Source organism: Miniopterus schreibersii (genome assembly GCF_964146895.1).
Source record: "Miniopterus schreibersii genome assembly, chromosome: X".
In the NCBI taxonomy this organism is placed as follows: domain Eukaryota; kingdom Metazoa; phylum Chordata; class Mammalia; order Chiroptera; family Miniopteridae; genus Miniopterus; species Miniopterus schreibersii.
In genome coordinates, this window is record NC_138104.1 from 83,201,877 (window position 1) to 83,223,691 (window position 21,815).

The 21,815-nt window shown below is 36.5% G+C and overlaps 1 protein-coding gene across 5 annotated transcripts in view; it reads left to right on the forward strand.

Annotated features, from left to right (window-relative positions):
• The window catches only part of RPGR (retinitis pigmentosa GTPase regulator), a 51,243-nt gene extending 30,799 nt beyond the window's left edge, over positions 1-20,444 (forward strand). For 4 of the 5 annotated variants that reach the window (XM_081125762.1, XM_081125763.1, XM_081125765.1 and 1 more), the window contains 5 exons: positions 1,147-2,082; positions 11,945-12,091; positions 13,526-13,583; positions 14,868-14,959; positions 17,870-20,444. In XM_081125762.1, coding sequence (XP_080981888.1) covers positions 1,147-2,082; positions 11,945-12,091; positions 13,526-13,583; positions 14,868-14,959; positions 17,870-18,076 — 1,440 coding nt within the window. In that variant the 3' untranslated portion in view covers positions 18,077-20,444. Of the gene's footprint in view, positions 1-1,146; positions 2,083-11,944; positions 12,092-13,525; positions 13,584-14,867; positions 14,960-15,475; positions 15,570-17,869 lie in introns of those variants that run through there. The other variant, XM_081125766.1, reaches the window with a different exon arrangement.
• Positions 20,445-21,815: the final 1,371 nt, after the last annotated feature.

Sequence of the window (21,815 nt, forward strand, 5' to 3'; positions counted from 1 at the left end):
TATGACTTTCTAAAGAATAGGACCTAGAACAAACAGAAAAAGAAAGCATTTCCTTTTGAACTGATAATATATTTTATACTTCACATACTCCTTTTAAGTAGAAGCCCTACCAGGCCTACTTTGGTGAATAAAAAAAGGTTTATTATAGTATTTCTATATATTAACTTGTGCTTTTAAAATGTCTTAAAAAAGAAAAGAAAAAAAATGACTTTTTCCTGAGCCTGACACTCATCACAATTTATAAAACTTGATTTAGTGAGGTTTTTGCTACCCAGAGATCCAAATTCATCAAATATTTCGGCCTATTAGCTTATAAAATTTAGGTCAACAATTTAATTTTTGCCTTATGTTATCCAGCAGGAAATTAATTTCAATTCTTAATGTATCATTCAAATATCAGTGTTTAATTTCATAGTTTTTATAAAAATCTTATATTTTACCTTAAGTATTTTCCTTGTAGAGGTTTTTTATGTATGCAAATTATTGTAATTAAAGAATACAATATGTAAGAGGCTCAAAATTTTGAAAACCCAAGATTTTGTTTTGAAAAGAAAATATATTCATTATTATTTAGTATATTGATAAAGATTTCATTTTCAGTTTTTATTTCAGCTATTTTCTTCTATTTCTAATTTTCAATTTTTAGAAATTTCACGTTTTCATTTATTTTCTTTAATTTTGTGAATTTTATGGAATTGAAAGACCAGTCAAAATTTGACAATTCAAACGATAAGAAAGGTAGGAAAAAACTGAACTGCACTGTATGCAAGAGAAGTATACATTTTAAACAGTATTTTGCAAAGTCACTCTGAAAATGTATTATACTTAAGAATTCATTCAGATTTAGAATAGGGTCAGAGAATAGATATTGATGGTACTGTGAATAATGGCAAAATTAAGGCAAGTAGTAAGAATTTGAAAGTTAAATACAGACACGTTACTAAATCAAAATTAGATGTACCATAGACTTAGAGAGAAGCATAAATTATCCCCAAAGAAAACAAAATCTGGGCAAAATGGTAAAACTGGACGTTTTTGTTCTGTTAGTGAAACTGATAACAATGCAAAATTTTGGCAGTTTTTGTAGTAAATAAGTTAACTTTTTTAACTAATAGTAGTATGACGATTACTTCAAAAAATTTACAGAAACAACAATCAATTGAGAAACTGAAGCAGCACACAGCTCATACTGAAAATGATGATAGCAGTGAATATGAAAGTGAAGAGATGTCCCAAAAAATGAAAGAAGGGAAAGCATATAAACAAATTTTGGCTACAGGAATATACATGATACCAACAGCTGGGAAGGTGGAAGCATGTTCAGATGAGGATGTAGGTGACGATTCAGGCCAACCTGTGCCTCAGGCCAACACCAAGGAGAAGGGCTTGCAAAAAAAGCCATCTAGACTTAAAAATAAACATAGTACTTATCCACTTGATGATAAGGAAATAGAAAATAAAAGTGATGGAGAATGCAGTCAGAAAGATTCAGAAGACGAAGAAGAAATAGTCTCTGAGAAGGAAACTAAGCTGGCAGAAATGTCAGGTCTGAAGGATATAAGAAAAAGTGAAGAGAATATGAAAGATATTAACAGATTCTTTGATGAATTACCAAATAGGGTCATGACTATTGATGAGGATGTTGATGAAAATGATTTTGTTAAGGAAAGGAAAAGGAACAAGCAAGATGGGATCTCTGACAATGAAAGAGAATCTGTAGAGGAAATTGAAAGTGCAAGTCAGCACAGTACAACTGATGGCTTTGAGCTGCCTGAGTCAGTAGAATGTAGTAGTGGAGAAAAAGATGATGATGAAATGGATACTTACCAAAAGTTATGGTATAGCAGAAAATTTATTGAACAAGAACATGAAGATACTGAACTCAAAATATCCGAATTCATGGCAAAATATGATTTTAAGTCTGACCACTTGCCAGAAATTCCAGAGGAAGAGGAAGGAGCAGAGGATTTAGAAGGAAGTGGAATAGAGGAGCAAGAGGTAGAGGAAAATGTGGAGATGCCTGGAGGAAAGGAGGATGAGGAAGCAGAGATCCTGTCAGATGACTTTACAGACAGAGCAGAGGTGAGTGAAGGCAATGGAAAGTTAGGGGGAGAGACAGAGGATGTGCCTGAAGGTGAATGTGAGGGAATCCAGAAGGAGGGTAATTCACAAGTAGAACAAGGGCAAAGTGAGGAGGCAGAGGAGGAGGAAGACAAAGGAGAAGGAGAAATTGAGAGCCAGGGTAAGAGAGAGAACGATTTAGAAGAGAGGGAACTAGGCCATCAGGAGAAAACGAACAAAGTGATGGAGAAAGGGGAAGGGGAGGAGCAAGGAGAGTGGGAAGGGGAGGAGGAGGAGGAAGAGGATAAGGAAGGGGAGGAAGACAGAGAAGAGGGAGAAGAGGAGGAAAAAGGGGAAGAAGAGGGAGAGGGGGAGAAGGGAGAGGAGGAGGAAGAGGAGGAAGGTGAAGAGGAGGTAGAGAGGGAAGGAGAAGAAGGAGAGGAAGGAGAGGGGGAAGGGGAGGAAAGAGAGGGAGAAGGGGAGGAAGGAGAGGAGGAAGGAGAGGTAGAAGGGGAGGAAGGAGAGTGGGAAGAAGGAGAGGGAGAAGGGGAGGAAGGAGAGTGGGAAGAAGGAGAGGGAGAAGGGGAGGAAGGAGAGGGAGAAGAGGAGGAAGGAGAGGGGGAAGGAGAGGGGGAAGAAGAAGAGGGAGAAGGGGAGGAAGGAGAGGGAGAAGGGGAGGAAGGAGAGGAGGAAGGAGAGGGAGAAGGGGAGGAAGGAGAGTGGGAAGAAGGAGAGGGAGAAGGGGAGGAAGGAGAGGGAGAAGGGGAGGAAGGAGAGGAGGAAGGAGAGGGAGAAGGGGAAGAAGGAGAGGGGGAAGAGAAGGAAGGAGAGTGGGAAGAAGGAGAGGGAGAAGGGGAGGAAGGAGAGGGGGAAGAAGGAAAGAATGAAGGCCAGAAAAGGGAAAGGAAGGAGGGGGAAGTGAAGAGGGAAGAGGAAGAAAACAGGAGGAGAAAAGAGGAGGAAGAAGAGGACATTGAGGTAGAGGAGGGGAAATACCGGGAGACAGGTGATGAAGAGAGTGAAAGGCTGGGAAGACAGGGTGAAGGAAAAGAGTCCAGAAAAGTGAGCAGAATCAAAGGATCTGTGAAATATGACAAAGATAAAACATATCAAAAAAAGTTTATTACTAACACAGAGGGAAAGGGGAAAGAACATCAAGTACAGAGGTTTAGAATGCCAGTGCAGTCAAAGCAAGTTTTAGAAAATGGTTCTAAAATTTTTCTGAAGCCACCAAGTTCCAAAAAATTCTGGAATAATGTGTTACCACAATATTTGGAACTGAAGTAACAAACTAAATTTAACCTGATTATGTCTAACCAAACAATTTGATTGCTTTACATGTAATAGCCACTCAGTACATTTTATTAAGTTGATTTTATGTCATGGTTACGTTACATGTGGTACAATAACAACTGATAAGGACAACACAGGCACTGGTAAATTTTAGCTTCTCTTAAACTAATATCTTGGTGTATTTTCCACCAAAATTATTATTCTATAACTAGAAAATATCAAAAAGTCATAGCAGATAATTAACATTATATATTCCTCATTAAAGATAGAGTTAGGAAATAGGAGTACACTTATAAGAATATTTTGTTTGTGTATACAGAAATGGCACAGATCCTTAAGGGCTATAAAGGCATCTGATTTCTTATAAATATGTTAGCACAGTTATGTTCAGTCTGATTATAGTTTACCTACCACATAGAATAATTTTATAAGAATGGATGATATTCGAAAGCTAACATGAGGAATTTACATTTTAAAGAAATATTGCTGTCTTTTCTACCTCTTATGTGTCCTTTTTACTATAATCTACCAAGTGACAGTTGGATTCAGAGCTCAGATCTTAATAATGTAGTCTCTTTTAGTTACTGTCTAGGCAAATAGCAGCATATATAATGAAATGGAGATTAACTTAAACCTGTAATTTGGAAGTATGTAAAACTTTAAGTATTTCTTAGCCTCGCAAAGCTACTCATTAGGCCTCAGCTTTCTCATCTGTAAAACGGAGTGGATTGGATGATATAACTATACTTCTAACTCTTAAATTCTTTCATTCTTAGGCTGGTTTACTCTATCATATTCGTTATTTGCATAAGAAATTTTTAAGGAAGAATTGCACTTTAAAATTAATCTAGTTTTCTATAAACTATTGTTCTTTTCTCTTAAAAAGTTGACAGGTTTAATGTCTTTTGTCTTCTGTAATTCTGTATTTCTAAACTTCTATAATTTCCATGCTTTAACTATACTGTGAGTAACTTCATTCTCAGTATATATTTTTATGTACCCTCAATGTATTCTTCATTGACTGTTCTGTAATTCTGTTTGTTGCTTGTCAAATGTTTCAAGTAAAATAAAATTTAAATGTATACAGTCACTAATTGTTTGTGAAAAGAGAAACTAATCTTAGATATTGAATTTTAGAGAGGCTAGATTTCTACTAGTGTAATTTCAATCTTCCCTTACCGTTTTCAATGTATATAATGCAGCTAGTTTGTTTGATTGTCTTTTATTCATAGCTCCCTTTTCAACTAATTTCCTTCCACAGTCCCTCCTATGTCTTGGACATGACTATTTCTTATACATTCTTTTATCAAGGAGTTTTGGGTGGTAAACTTCCTTTGAATTTTGTGTAGTTGAGTTCTTTGCACATTTGATTCTCCTTGAGTGAGAAAGAATATGAGAAGAAACACCAGAATATGAAATGAAGAAATTCCTAGGAGCAACTATAAATTTTGTTTTAGCTGCAAGGATCTCTGGTAGCTTCCCCTAACTAACCAAATGTGCTGATTTGGAATTACAGAGTTCTTCCAAATTCTACCATATTTACTAAGTGTTAGTAGAATATAATTAATATTTTGATAAAGGTGTATGTGCTGTGTTAATTCTAGTGAAAAGCTAGAATTGGTTACTTAAAAATTAGACTTAAGATGATTAAATAAGATGGGTGACAGAGTGGAGATCATAAGGAAGACCTCCAGGGAGATGAGAAACTATTTAAAATCCTCACCCTAGGATATGTTTATTGATTTTAGAGAGAGGGAGGGAGGGAGAGGGAGAGAGAGAGAGGAAACATTGATGTGAAAGAAACATCAATTGGTTGCCTCCCATAAGCGCCTCAACTAGGGATCAAACCCACAACCTAGGTATGTGCCCTGACCAGGAATTGAACCTGCCACCTTTTGGTGTACGGGATGATGCTCCAGCCAACCAAGCCACCTGGCCAGGGCAGTGAGAAACTCTTAAATTCAAGTTATTAAAGTTAAAAGTATAGGCATTCATCTTCTACTGAAGAGATAATCAGCCAGCAATAATGAAATGATGTTTTTAAACTGTGTCCAACTCAGTATTTGAACTGGTCTAGCTAACCATTTTTAAATGATCACTTCTTACCCATTTCTTCACATTTCCTTTGCCAAAAACTTTTTGTGCTGTTTTAGAAGCAGTAATTTGTGTGACATAGTGTTCTCATTAAGATACTAGCCTGGTCGTTTTCAGACCTGAATTAATACTTAGTTAAATAGATTGGAGTAATTGATTCCTTCTTTATGGTCCCTATCTGCTGGTCAATCAAGCTTTTACTGTAGTTTATCAGTGATCATTTCTGAGGCAAGTGTGAGTAGTGTGTATAGAATCCATTGAGTTAGTTTAAAATGACTGGCAGAAAAATACTGTAAGGTAAGCTATAAAGGAGTACAACAAAGGATCTACTGCTGCTGAACATCAGCATTTGAGGTGAGTGCAATTGAAATGTTTGTTATTATTTCGCATAGAGATAAATTTGCTGTACACATGTTAAAAAGAAAATGCTACCGTGGAGGAAGGTGCTGTAATTCCTTCATTCTTCCCATTGTGAAAATTAAATGTGATACTATATGCCCAGTGCCTGACACATAACTTAATATTTGTTACATATTATTCATTCAACAAATATTTATATACCAAGCACCAAAAATAGAACAGTAGCTTCCCCAAATCAGGTGGATCTCAAGAAGTGAGGCCTGCTTACAGTCAACTTCCTGTGGCCCTCTTCTCTGTCAGGGATGTTAGGTAAGTATAGATTTCTTGAAAGAATAGCAGGTAAAAGGAGTTCCTGGACTCTCCCTTAACTATTGTTTAACAGTGTCCTTTTGTTTACCTTGGCTCCCATGTTCTTAGCCAGGATTGCCCAAAGATAAAAATGGGATCTTAAAAGAGATTTATGGCTTTCCTACATCAGATCCCTTAATAAGAAGAAAATGGTTTTGTGCCTTGCTTATGCAGAGAATAAGATGTGGCTCCTGATCTCAAGGAACTCCTGGTTATTTTTACAGGCTGACCGGAAAATTTACAAGTATAATAGAGTGCTTCAGGAGTAGCACTTCAGCTGCCATAAAGAAAGGCTAGGAAAGGGCTTCCAAGGAGCAGTGGTGAAATGTGAACTGAGTCATGAAAAGTAAAACCTAACCAGGAAAAGGGGAGTGTGGAGAGGGGGCTTTCCAGGCTGTTGGGAGCCATGAGAGTGTTTTGGTGTCAGTGCAGCCTAGAGTGTCCTTTGGTTCTGGATAGAGAGGCAAAGGGCCTTATGTGTTTGTAAAAGATGTTAAACAAGAGTAAGTGCTAACACTCGGGCTTTTGTAACATCATTATGCAGCAGTATGGAGGGTGGATTGGAAGGGAGCAGGACTAGAGGCAGGGATGCCAGTTTGGAGGCAGTTAGAGTAGACGAGGCAGAGACTGAAGTGTGGCTGGACTGGAACAGTGGGGATGGATAGTTTGGGACATATTATTGAGAGAGATATAGAGATAGAATTGGAGGGCTTAGTAAAGAGATGTAGCTTGGAGGATGGGAAAAGACCAAACTTTTCTTGTTTCTGGCCTGGAGAACTAGGTGGAAAGAGTGCCGTTCACCACGGCTGAGAACAGAGGAGCAGGGCCAGGTTTGAGAGACTGCTTGGGGTTTGTTGACCCAGGAGATGTTCAGCAGTAAAATGCACATCTGCATCTGGAGCTCAGGGGAGATTGCTGAGTATCACCAGCACGTATATGTAGTCAAAACAGTGGAGTTGAATTTTCATAGTGTGAAAAGAGAACTGAAGACAAAATTCAGGGTAAAGTCAGTAGGTAAGGTGAGGGTGAGAAAGGGAAGTCTGAGAAGGAGGTGGGGTGGGAACACTTTTCAGGAAAGAGTTGCTGCCCAAGTCAAGGAAGAAGGAGAAGTGGAGGGCTGTAGAGATGGCCTGTGAGAGCCCTAGTGGAGAGTTGGGCAGAACCCACATTGCCAGCAAAGAGTGAGCTCCAGGAGGTCTGTTTGCAGAGAAATAGAATCAGAGCTAGACTTTGAAAAGTAAATATCAAAGAGTGCTACTGGCATATATCTCAATTTAGGAAGGGAGATGTATATTTGAGAGACTTTGGTGCTCTGGGAAAAGAAAATCCTAAATGTTCAGTTGTTATACTATATACAATGGTATATTAAGAGTAGGATGTTATTGAAGTGAGCTGTCATAACATAAGATTCTGCAATGCTTTAAATATCAGTGTGTGTGTGTATGTGTGTGAGAGGGATGGACTTTGAGGGCAGGCATTATGGTCTTCAATTTATTTCAGCAGAGTTGGGGAAGAGCATGGGCTCTGGAGTCCAGTAAACCTAAGTTCAAATCTCAGCCCTTCATTGATTAGCCGTGTGAACACTTGTACACATTTTTTTTAAACCTTTCTGAGTCTTATTTTCCTCATCTAGTAAAGGAAGGGGAGTCTTTTGATAATTAGTTAATACATGAAACATGTTGGGGGTACGCAACATACCCTCCTGAATCTCCAAGTCACTGACTGATATGCATGAGTTTTTTTTGTTGAACCTCATTTTTGTTTAGATATAACATAGCAACTCCCAAAAAAGTGGCTTATGGAAACAGATCTGCGGAAATGAAATGGATTACAATAATTATAACCCTTAAATATGAGGTAGAGTGGAATTCTACCATTACACAGCATACATGGGTCAAATACTGCCCCTCAAAATTTGAAGCATGAGCAAAGCCTGACCTCACTCACATGCCTAAAATTTAGATGTTAGTGCTGTTATGGGTACCATAGAGTTCTCTGTGTCCTAATGTTTTTATCAAAATTGTTAAAAATAATTCACACATAAAGTGTAAACAGGTTTCATACATTTGTTTAAGGTGAAGAAGAAAATAAGTTTTCTAAGGAAAAGGGGAAATAATAAAGAGTAAAAGTAAAAATGAGAATAAAACTATATCAGCAAGATGTTCTATACCCTGAGCATTACATTTATTTTTACAGTCCTGCTAATGAGAGTCAAACTGTAATGTATTTGGTGGTGAAAATATGGGATTAGGAAAGAAGTGAGGGATTGGTACATAGAAGGAAAAGTTTAGCAATTATAAAGTAGTGTCATTGGAAGCCAACAATTCAGAAGTCACAACTGGTAGCCCACAGGTACAGTCTGGCCTGCAGATTTATTTTTGGTATACATCATGATTTTTTTTAAGCATGTGGTTCTGTTGCCAACATGGAAATAACAGATTTCACATTTAAAAATGTATTGTGGACTTCTGTTGGAAAACCTGAGTGTCTGGGAGCATCGTGTCCTATAACAACATTGACCTGCAGCCCAGGCAAGGCCTTTCCTCCACTTCACTGCCTTCCTAGGTTGCTCCTGACAGGCACAGCACCCTCCTCCCTTGCTTGCTCTGGCTCCTGGCAGAGAATAAAGGGATGTGTGCAAGGGAGTAGAACAAATGAGTGAACTTTTAAGTGAACTGTTTTCTAGTGATAAGATCTGGGATATTATGGCAAAAAAGTGTCAACACTAGGGATCCTATCTTTTTATGGAGGGGCCTTTACAAAATTTCTTATATTTACATACAAATAGTTTGTTCATGGTTTTTTCTCTGTCAGTAATCTTTTTCATTGCTAATGTCATTTTCCCATTTTACAGGTAGACTGTAAAGTACATTAATTAGGTCTCTTGCTCAGGCCATAACTAATGGAGAAAGGCTTGGAAAGCAGTGCTTAGGTCTTTGTATTTAATGCTCTTCCCCCTCTCTACTACCTCAGTGATTTCTAGTGTAATTAAAACATGAATTTCCATGTTAACTCTTTTTGTCCTAAAGAAACCTTGAAATTAAGATTAAAAAATATGCACTTTCCCACATGATATGACTTAGATATAAAGTTTTATGCTGTTAGCCTGTTTGGAAAACGTTTTCTATCCTATATGACATTAGCATAAAATTCTATGCTTTATAGTTTTTTTAAAGTTTAAAACAACTCTTTTGAAGTTAATACATGGGAAAGTCTATATGTCATACACATATAGTGCAGTGTCTATCCCACAAACTGAACACAGCCATATAGTTAACATTCAGATCAAGGAAAAGGACAGTGTCAGCTTCCCTTCAACCCCCTTCCACCATTTCCCATCCCCCCTCCCAGGGTGACCACTAGGCTGACTTTTGATAGCAATCTAGGTTTTAAAGCGTGCAATGTGATCGTATTCTTAAGGAAACTGAAACCTTAGGAAGAATGTTTGGTTTCCTGATATTTCCCATAAGAAATGTAAAAAGCAGTGCCCTGGGCCAGACCGAAGGCTGCAGCTCCCGATGCTCTGTCTGAACAATGAAACAAGGATCCTTTTGTGGGAGCCAGGCCCATTCACTTCTTTACTGTGGTCTTAACACAAGATGCATTTCCACTGACCGCTCAAGACTAGCTCTTTACTACTTATGTGGTTCTGGTGATAAGAATGTATTTAAACTTTATCCTTTCTTTTATAAAATGACAGTATTCTGCCAATCTCTGCTAAGTTGTTTCAGTTTGAAGGTAAGTGCTGTATGTGATTTAAAGTAGTTGAGCAGATGTGTATAGATTCATTTTAAATGTGCTTAATACGTGCAAAGTGCTAAAATTGATGTGATTTTTAGTGAAAATGCCATTTTCTAAGACCTTTATCAAATTTAGCAAATGATGTAGTTCTAACAGTTCTTCATTATAGATTTTCATAAAGTTAATGAGTAAAATTATAGTTCATTATTAAAGAAATGAGTCTTTTGCGTATTTCTAAAATAATGTAAAATTCCATGTTTTCTGTCATAATAGCATGATATCCTGAGGTTACATCAATGCCTTAGTTAACTAGCACAATTGGAATTGACGCAGGTGCTAGATTACCAAACTCTGTAAGCAGTGAGGACTTTGCTGGAACACAACTCACTGACTCTCCCACTGGGAGATAGTAGGGCTGAGTCTGAAATTCTCGGTGTCAGGAGCACTGTTATTTCTAGTTGGCCTTCATTTATCTACGTTTATGAATACATCTGTTTATCAGCAGAAGTCTTAAATCTAGTAATCTTGCTTCCTATTCCCTTCCAAAGTCAAGCTGTCTCTGACCATTTTAGCTACCCATAATGTGCACCTGGCTAGGCCTAATACATAATATAAGTCACTCAGAGGGGAAATCATGCAGAAAAAAAAGTCTTAAACGTTCTTGGTAAATAGTATCTATCTTATAGTTAACCCTATCCAACCTAAACATGTCTACCCTGGTACCCTGTTCCCCTCTCCTGTGTTCCCCTCTTGTATGCACTGCCTCATGATTTTTGATTAACCTAAGTCAAGCCTTCCCAGAGTAACTTCTGAAGCTTTTTTAAATCTCAAGGCTTCACTTCTGTATTGCTTGTCCTTAGTGGGAATGCTTTTAGACCATGTAGTGCTGCTGGCCTGGGGATGCCACTTAGATCTGTTACTAAGGTGCCAAATATACACATATCCTCTCCCTAGCCTTAATTCTCTCACGGTTTTATTTTTACCAGAAGAAAGATGAATTAATTATTAGAGGCATTGTTTTCAAACCACCCACTAAAGATTCTGTTGGGTGTCAGGCTTATCCTTAGCCAAACAGCCACTAGGAAGTTGACCAGGAGAAGGTAGTTAGTGTTGAAGGCATATAAAGGACATATATGGTTTGATACAAATAGGGCCAAGATGAACTTTGTAAATATGTTCTTTGAGGGAGTGAATGGCACTGATTACTTACTGCTTTGCCTATTTTAGGGGTCATTTTACCTTTAGTGAAGTGCAAAATGAAAAAAGCATAGGAAAAAAATCCAATGAGGAGCATAATCACTTAATGACAAAAAATAAAGAGTATTCCACCCCAAATAAGAAACTACAAAAAACTAAGATCTCAATATAGAAATAAAGATAAACCTAATATTTTCTGCCTGTACTTAATAAGGATCACATGATTTATTCTCAGTCTATCAAATTCATAGATAGGCTGTTTTATAATTTGGATTAGCTGGAGTCAGAGTAAGTTCTGCCTCAGTTTGATTTTCCCTTTGCTGAAAATAGCTAAGAGCAAATCATTTAAACTGTTTATGTCCCTTTATCTTTTTCCTGGAATGTAAGTAATTATACTTACTTCTTGTAAATGAATTGTACTTCTGAAATGATTTTAAATCCCTATGTTTTGGAAAATGAAAATAATATATAGATATAATTATGTTACAATGTGATAGTAGATAGGAAGCTTTTTAACTTCTTTAAAGTTTAAAAGCATTCTTTTGAGACAGCTCTGATAGCATATTTAATTTTTTTCCCGTTTTAACCTTTTCATAGCTGCTAATAGAATTTTGGGAATTCTAGTCATTAAAAATGAAGTAGAGCAACAGGCACAAAATCCTTGGTAATATAGTAACTTGATATGCAGCATGGGTTATGCAGCATCTTTTTTTTTTTTTTTTACTTCAGTATTTGAATTCATATCCACGTGTTCTTTGAGATGGTATGAGCTATTTATGATAGGAGTGCAAATCTCTGTTTTTTTAAAAAAGAAAATCTAACTCTTCCCCGATTATCAAATTTGCCACAGGGTCGCACACTTTCAGAAAATGAAGAACCAGAAGACGAAGAAGATGAAATTAGTGAACATCTGGAAGATGAGAAGAAAGCTGTGGGAGACAATAAAAATGTTCCTGCAGATGACCAGAGTGAAACCAGCGACAGCTCAGTTGAAAAGGTATTGACAACTATTGAAAAGGTATGATGATATGTGTTTAAATCCTGAGATCCTGCCTAAGAGAAAACATATGGGTTCCCTGGTCTCTGCAGAGGGCAGATTCCAACTTCCTTTGGGAACAAAAATATTTATATGAATAATTTTCTTCATGCAAATTTATGAATGACGTACACTTTGTTTCTAACCCTCTTTCCATACTTCTTGGTAGCTTCTGTTCCCTGCATGAATGGAAACCAACTTATGTGGGCCAGTATAGCACAGTGTACTGTTGGGAAATTAACAATGAAGTTCAGCACTGGGTCCCTGAAATAATGAAGAATACAAAGTTAGGAGCACTGTACTGGTGGCAGAAATGGAATGTGTGGGTTCCTGCATACATGTGTGCGTTTACATGTATAGGGACAAGCTAAAGTTGTTCATGGCAGTATTTGAGGTGGTGATCAGCTCTGGAGAGATGCAGTCTAGAAGGAATTATTTATGGGAGAAAGAGGAGGAGGTAAGCCATCCTAAAGGCAGAGCTAGGGATGTCAAAAACATCTCTTCCATTTGGCAGTTTTGAATAATAGTGACCCTGCTAGGAGATAGTTGGTAGGTTTGAAATCATTCATTTGCTAACTCTGGATTAATTTCAGAGATACGGAATTCAGAAACCCAAACTGAATGACCCTGTACTGATTCATTTTTGTTTTCATTTTTTGGACCTCTTGTGCAAAACACTAAATTAGTCATGCCTTCTCATTTATGACACACTGTTATCATTGGTCTTGGCAAGTCTCCTCTCTCTTTATTGAAATCAATCCCCTTTTAGCCCTATTTCCCTTCACCCTAACATAGACAACCATTGAAACATGCTTGTCCTTTTATATGAATGTGTACCTGTAAAACATGTTGTTTGTTGTTTTGTGTGCATGTATTTTTAATTTACAAGATGGTATTGTATTATAGAGGTCATTTTCTTCCTTGATTTTATTTTCCAAGACTCCTTACTCTTACTGAGAGAAAAACGTTCTATTAGTTACTGCTTTTTTTTCCCTGTTGTTGTTTTTTAAAGAGGGAAGGAAGGATTCTGTTTATAAGGAACATTTATGAGTTACAGTTAGGGTGGTCCCTAAAATTCTTTAACATAGAACTCATTAAACTACAATTTGACATTGTAAGATGCTGAGCGAAATCATATACCGATTGATATTCCTGAATATTCTTTTAGTAGAATTCTTGAATCATACAAATTTTTTTGAATCATGCAATTTTAAGCTAGGAGTGACCTTAGCAATCACTCAGCATCTAAGGCAAGAGCCCAGCAAAGTGAATTAATTGTCACGTTTATGTTAATAGCAAGAGGCCGACTCTGGAACTCTGCTTAAAAAGCAAGACTAGGTTTTCTAGCACAGCACAAATATGTTTTTTATTATATTGTTTCTTTATTGTTTATAGGACAAAAAAAACAACCAAGAGGAACCGGCCATTTCTGAATACAATGAAAATCCAAAAGGTGTGAGCACATTTCACTTCAAAAGTATACCTTTAGAAAGGCTAGATATATAACATACATATATATCTACATATATATATGCATATATGTGCCTTTAATGAGTAAGTATAGTTTACACACATGAACTCTATTTTATACTTTTTACTATCACATGACTCATAACAAGCTATGCAATATGTGACAGGAACTTAATTGTTCTCATTGATAGCCATCGCAGCTTCTTCACATAAAAATATTAACACTACTCCTAGCTGCTGATATGTCATTTTCAAGTGGTTTAGGACAGCCTTTTCACTACTTTTTTTCCTTTTAAATCAGTATTATTAAATTAAGCTTTTGCCGCACATTTCAATTCGTATCTCTGGTGAGCACTGCCAGACCCTATTACCAATGACCAGGCTGGCCTAGAGCCACAGCAAGCCATCTAGTTATTTCCCTCAGACCTCAGACCTGAGTCTTTGATCTTACCACAGACATTTAAGAGGAATCCTTTCCCAGATCCAGCTGTTGATGTCAGAGAACAAGTGTCACAGAACAGAGGAAACCAACATTTTCTACACCCAAATCATCTGTGTTTTTGCTGTACGACCCCTATATTATGTTTCCACACCATCACATCACAGTGTGCTTTTTACTGTGTTCTCATTAAAAATACCTGTCATAATAGTAGATATTTGATCTGAACTTAAGCAGAGAAGAAATAGTTCCCTTAATACTTTTTCCCTTCTAACTTCTGTGGAAAGACTAGTAAGTTTTAGACTATTTTAAGAAAAATGTTAAAATATTTATCATCTCTAAGTATCCGTAGCGTATAGCCTAAAATGTTAAAAAGAAGTTAAATGTAACATTTAAGTAGTTGATAATATAAATTAAAAGAATGCTTCATGAGTATACTTTAAAGATCATTATTTAACTATATAACGTGGATTAATTTGGAACACAAAAAATAACATGTCCATTTGAGTAAAAAGAATTTAATTATAACTAGGTTAATTTTAAAAAGTAATTTATATTTTACAGAAACCTTTCCTAGCATTTACTGTTAATTTTGTAGCCATATTTGGGTACTGGCCGCCTAACTTTCATAGCATTGGTCAGGTCATTCTGGGCTTTTTGCCTTAACTTTTCAGGAAATATGCAATGTGGATCTTTTCCATTATTCCAGTGGTACAGTCTTTTATTATTACTCCATAATTCAGAGTTCATAGAGTTTCACTGAAAGCATCAGGACTTTTCTTTTTCTCATTAGTTAGGAAAAAATTTTCTAAATATATTCTATTGTAGGCAGCATAAGTGAGCTCGCAAAGAGCAGTTCTTCAAAAGTCCTGGAAGAAAGTGTATCCACACCAGGTAAAGACATGAAAGCATCAAAGAAGGTAAGTGAAATGAACTTCTCATTTTAATATTAATACCAGAGTATTGAATTGCTCTTTCTACTTTTTATATGATGATCCACATAATTTAACTCTCTTAATATGAGTTTTTATGCCCCAAAACATGAAGAATTTCAGGTGATGTTTCACATGTTTAACATGCATATTTATTTATTGGACTTTAGATTATTAGTCAGGTAGTTCTTCCAAAATATAATAGCATATTTTTTCAATCATCTCATCCATGCTGATTCATCATACAAAAAAAGATTCATAAAAGAACTTTATTGCTTAAATTATAAGAGTATAATAATCATGAGAGCCTAGAAATGAGTAAGGCAAAGCCATGAAATAGAAAAGATGAATGAAAAACTAAAAGATGGTTGTGTTTAGAAAACATTACAACATGCTACTTCAGTCTCTTAGGAGATGACTGATACCTGCTTTGGAGTTGTTGAAAGTGAGGAATATGTTTCTTCTCCTTGAAAGTAAGTTGCTCTTTTCACTTACTCTTTTCAGAGCTTTCTATAATCATGAGACCATATGTCAGGGTAGAAGAGGAAACATGGAAGAAAAGAAAAATGAAAGGCCTTGTTAGTCCCTATTCAACCTTCAGGTCTCATCTTAAATGTCATTTCCATATACAGGCCTTTTGTGACCAGCAGCACTTAAATAAATTATTATATTCCATTATTATTCTCTCACATAACACTTTTCTTATCCTTCTTAATATTCATCACAATTTGCAATTACATAGTTGTCATTTGTATGTCTATTAGCCTGTAACCTCTATCTCCCCACTGGCCTTCAGCTCCATGGGAACAGAAATGATAATCTTATTTTCCAGTGTGTGCTCAGCACTTATCATAGTTTCTGGTATGTGGTAAATACTCAGTAATTATTTTTGGTTGACAATGAGTTGTATAATGTAAGGGAGTAAGAAAGAGGAAAGGGTGAAGGTATAAAACCAGAAGCTGCACTTAGAGTAGTAAATAGCCTGTCTTTTGCCATCTTTGGAGGTATATGCCACTCTGAAATTCCTTTTAGAATTACTTTAGAAATTTCACATGCTATTTGGCCCTGACCCCCATATTGTTATCTTTTATTAAAAATTAACTTATGACCGTTTTTATCTTGATAAAAATTATCTTATAAATTTGGATTATTATACCCAAAAGATAATTGTGACCTGGGTCAAAGGACACTTTGAATTATCTCTAGAATTATAGCAGATATATCATCAGAACATTTGACCAAGGTTTAGGAGCTTTTTTAATTCTCTGTCTAGTAGACCAGAACGTTTAACATATACTGTACTATGCATCATGGCATTCCTGTGAATACTTTTTCCAATTATAAAAGCTCAGGGAAAGAACCTGGAAAAGAAAATCAAATATAACGGTGGAAGATGAAAAGTGAAAGAGGAGACATAAAAACCTAAGGAGAGGAAAACTGAAGTAAAGCAGCAAAAAAAAAAAAAAAGAAAAAGAATATTGGAAAACACACCTTTGACCAAATGAAAACGTGTATTCTAGAGTACATGGTCAAGTTTTAGGGACTTTCAGCCTCTCTAGTCTTCAGCATTGCCTGTAAGTGGTAGGACTTAGATATACAGTATAGGAGAGAAGGCTGAGCCTGGGAAGGAATGGTGTGCAGGAGGCAGAATATCACGCATCTGTAGGAGCAGACCAAGCAGGGCACCCAAGTGCCAGTGGATGGGACAAAGGTAAGGTTAAGCCAGGACAAGGGCCAAGCTGAAGAGTTCAGTCTTCAACTTTGATTCTGCTTAAATTCTCATTTATACCTAGTAGAAAAACATATTTCAGTAAATACACATTTTCTTGGTTAAAGGAAAGAAAAGGTAATGAAAATTATATTTTAAAAATCAAGCAGTAATAAGTATATTCCTGACTTAAGGAATATACTGTTATTCTACGTATTTTAAAAAGGAAATAGATAACTTGAATGAGATTTTTTTCAATCATTCTCATGTGACATTTTTGTCTACAGTATCTCTAACCTTTTTACATTATTCAAGCCAAACAAACCAAACTTTTTAAAACTTGGACAAAGGTAGTTCATTAACACATTTCAAAATAAACATGTGTTTGAGATTTTGTATCCCCTTTCCTTAGTTAAATAGACACTTTAAGGATAATATAAAAAAGAAAAAGAAAAAAGAATTGCACTCTTGGTGTCTACAAGACAGCATTTGCCACTGAATTTTGTTTTGATAATTTAAAAATTTCTCAGCCAGGTCAGGACCTATGATTTTAATTGGAAGCAGAGATATTTTGGTAGGTGATTGTTATATCTAGAAATTACCAAATATGCTTTTCTAAACTGTAGTCAATACTTATTTGGATCCACAGTTAGCTACTAAGAAGATCATGTTATTGGCTTGATTTCCTTCCACCCACGTAAACTAATTTAAAAAGCAGTATGCTTTTCAGCTATTGAAAAGAATTTCTTTTCATTGTGGAATTAGTTCATATGTGTATTTACTTAGCATATATTAATTGGGTATCTCTTATGTCCCAGGCACAAGGCTAGAGGCTGCAGATACAGAGGTTAAAGATCCAGTGCCACTTTGAAGTCAATAGATTTCTTATTCATTGTCATTCTCATAAATAAAAGTCTGAGATGAGAATTTCTCTATCAAAAGTAAGCCTGTGGATTTTTGCCTTCCTGGCAACTACCTTTTCTCTGCCATGTTCCAGCTAGTTTCTCAAGGAGGAATCATGATTGTCATTGGTAAAAGAAAAAAGGCTTATAGATACTAAGAATGTACATATGGTGCCCCATAAAGACGTGATGAAATAATGTTAAGACTTGTTGAAAATTGTACACCCCCCCAAATACTATTAAGTGAATATTTCACTTACTGAAATGAATTTTTTGTGTTTTTTCTAGACTTACCTTTTTAAAAGACTGTCATTGATGAGTATGAAAAGTATGCTGAATAATAATGAGCCACTTCCAGAGATAAAATCAGTAGGAGATCAAATAGCTTTAAAAAGCAATAAGAAGGATTTCAAACAGAACCACATTGGGCAAAATAATCAGGATACGTCACCCCCAAATACTGAGAAAACATCAAAATCCTGTGTAATACTTTAAATACATATTTATGTGGTCACCAAGCACATTGTAGTTTATACTTGAAAAACATGACTTCTTAAGGAATGTTTCTGATAACAAACTTGAAGGTATAAGTTAATATGCTTTATTTGGTTTGAATAGTATGACCAGTTTTGATAATTTATTTATGCTAATATTTTTGACAAGCAATTTCAAAATATGTATATCTCAAACTCTAAGTGTTGTGGCCTTAACTGTTCAGTGTTTCATAAAAATATATTTTTATATGTGAAGGTTGAATTAAGATATTTCACAGTTTTTACTAAACAGTTTTACATCTTGTAATTTCATAAGGCAATATTTACAACCTCAAGACACTGTAACAGTTTTTAATGTATTTGCAATTTTTAAAAACTGCGTCAAAATTGTTTTAAATAAGCATATTTTAATAAACTATATCTGGTCAGTTCCACTGTTTAAATGGATGACTATGAATAAAATTTTGGGGTACTTGTAGTTATCAGTTGACAAAACGGGGGCAAAAAAATATGTCTAATTTTAAAATATTGAAAGCCATAAAAAGCTTTTACCTCTGAGTAAGGGAAATTTCAGTATAACTGTAAACAGTACATCTTTATAGAGAAACTGTGTTGAAATTTCTTTGCCTCCCACTCCTTTTTTCAGGGAGGTGATTTGGCATGAAGACATTGCAGATTATGTGGTGTGATCTGGAGTGTTTGACCACAGATCACCACCACAGGAGAACCAAACATAGCCAGTCTTGCTATTTCAGCTGAATCTAGCATTGACAGTGGTGACCAAGGTTGGCTGTAACACACAATGCTATGCCACAGGAATAGAAAGGGTGAAGCTGTTAAGTCTACACTGATAGAGACATTGCTTTCCTGTGCTCACAAATGATGCTTATTTAATGAAGCAGACTAACTTCATTTTCCCCATTCTAGCTTCTGAACATTTTCTTTTTCAATTACAGTGATCATTGTCCCAGTTCAACAAAGAAAAAGAAATACCATCTTTGTGCTTTATGCACAAGGGTTGTAAGGATGTTAGATTAGAGTAGATGTGATTTTGAAATCTTACAAAGTAACCTTCTGTGTAAATATTACATTTAGTGGAATTCTAATTTTATTAAAGGTAAATTTAATTAAAAGTTTTGCTATTGCCACTTGTAGTAATAGTACAGTATTGCAAAAATACTTTGCCAAAATATAAACTATAGGAGCCAAATGGAAATAAACTCACAAATAGGAATAGGACATTCCAGTTGTGGTCAGCAGAACTCTAAGATGGCCTCCAAGGTTCCTGCCTGCTAGTGTACTTTCCCTGAAAAATCCTTTACCCTTGAGTGTGGGTGAGACCAGTAAATATAGTGAGATATCACTTTATTTCTTAGGTTACATTATATGGAAGAGGTGAAAGGATTTACAGATATAATTAAAATTCCTAATCTGTTAACTTTAAGCAAAAGGGAAATAACCCTAGGTGGGCCTGACCTAATCAGGTGAGTCCTTTTGAAGAGCCTCTAGAACTCAGACATGGAAGAAGTAGAAGTAGAGATGATTTTCCTATTGGCCTTGAAGAAACAAACTGCCACATTATGGAAAGGGCAATGTGCCAGGGAATGGTGGGGAGCCTCTAGGATCTGATGGCCTCCGTCCTACAACTGCAAAGTACTGTATTCCGTCAGCAACCAGTGAGCCTTGAAGAGGAACTCGATCCTCAGATGAGACCACAGCACTGGCTGATACCTTAACTGAAGTCTTGTGAGGCCTTGAGCAGAGGACCCAGTTAAGCAGTGCCCAGGCTCCTGACCCATGAAGACTGTGAGATAATAAATATGTGTAGTTTTAATTTACTAAGTTTATGGTAATTGTCATGCAACCACAGAAGTTAATACCAGTCTTATTCTGAGGAAGGGCCTCTCTATATGGCGGCTTTCTTCATCAAAGCCCACAAGGCAGAATCAATAGAGTCTGATGGCAAGACAAGGGTGACAACATAATCATGGAAGTGACATCCTGTCACTTTTGACATATTCTGCTGGTTAGAAGCAAGTCACAGACCCCACTCACACTCAAAATGAGGGCATGACACAAGGACATGAAGACCAGGAGGCAAGGATCACAGGGGCCATCTTAGAGCCTACTTGCCATACCAGTCATTTGGCTTCTCATTGAAAAGGCGAAAGGAGCCAGGCCAGTGTGGCCAAGTGGTTGAGTGTTGACCCATGAACCTGGAGGTCACAGTTTGATTCCCGGTCAGGGCAAATGCCCAGGTTTCAGGCTCGATCCCCAGTAGGGGGCGTGCAGGAGTCAGCCAATCAATGACTCTTACTGATGTTTCTCTCCCTCTCCCTTCCTTTCTCTGAAATAAATAAAAACATTCTTCTTTTAAAAAAAAAAAAAAAGTGAAATAATTGCCCTAGCTGGTTTGGCTAAGTGGTTAGAGTGTCAGCTCACAGACTGAACAGTCTTGGGTTCGATTTCCAGTCAAGGGCATGTACCTCGGTTGCAGGCTCGATCCCTGGGCCCAGTCGGGGCACGTGTGGGAGGCAGCTAATTGATGTGTCTCTCTCACATCGATGTTTCCCTCTCTCTGTCTCTCCCCCTCCCTTCCACTCTCTCTAAAAAAATCAATGGAAAAAGTATCCTTGGATGAGGATTAATAACAACAAAAAAGTGAAATAATTATTTTAATCCCTAAACTATTCCCCTTTATTATCTTTGCCATTAATTCCTCTTTTCTCTCTATGGTACTATTGCTTTGGACATTTTTTACTGACCTTTTGGTACCTGAAAATAGAATATCTTGACTTGAACCATTAGGGGGTCATTGATATTGTTCAGATTATTATGGATCAAATATTAGAAATATATTAATTTACAGAATTTAGTAAGAATGTAAAAGACTAGAGTCTAAAAATTGAGATTTTTTTGTAGTGATACGATTTTAAGGTATTATGAAAGAGCATTCAATTTCATGTGAAAACTTTAAAGATAAAGGAAATATTGGTACTCACTAAGACCCTCCTTCCTGTGAAGAAGAAACTACAATTCTGAAAAGGTGCTTATATTAGTTTCCTAGGGCTTCTGTATCAGAGTACCATAAACTGGGAGGCTTAAATACAATAGAAATTTATTGTCTTACAGTTCTGGAGGCCAAAAGTCCAAAATAGAGGTGTTGGCAGGGCCATACTACCTCTGAAGGCACTCAAGACATTCCATGCCTCTCTTCTAACTTTTGGTAGCCTCAGGCATTCCTTGGCTTATAGATACATGATATCACTCCAACCTATGTCCTCACATGTCATTCTCCTTCAGTTTCTTCACATTGTCTTCCTTCTGTGCATATCTGTCTCTATTTCCAAATTTGCTTCTTTTATAAAGACACCAGTCAGATTAGAACCCACTCTGATGACCTCATTTTAACTTAATTACCTCTTTAAAGATGCTATTTCCATATGACATGACATTCTGAAGTACTGGGGGTTAGGACTTCAAAATATCTTTTATTTTATTTATTTTTTAAATATATCTTTATTGATTTCAGAGAGAGGAAAGGAGAGCGGGAGAGAGAGAGATAGAAACATCAATGATGAGAGAGTCATTGATCGGCTGCAGGCTGCAGCCTGCAACCTGGGCATGTGCCCTGACCGGGAATCGAACCCCGATCGCCTAGGATGTTAGGTCAATGCTCAACCGCTGAGCCACACCCGGCGGGCCAAAATATCTTTTAGAAAAACCACAATTCAACCCAT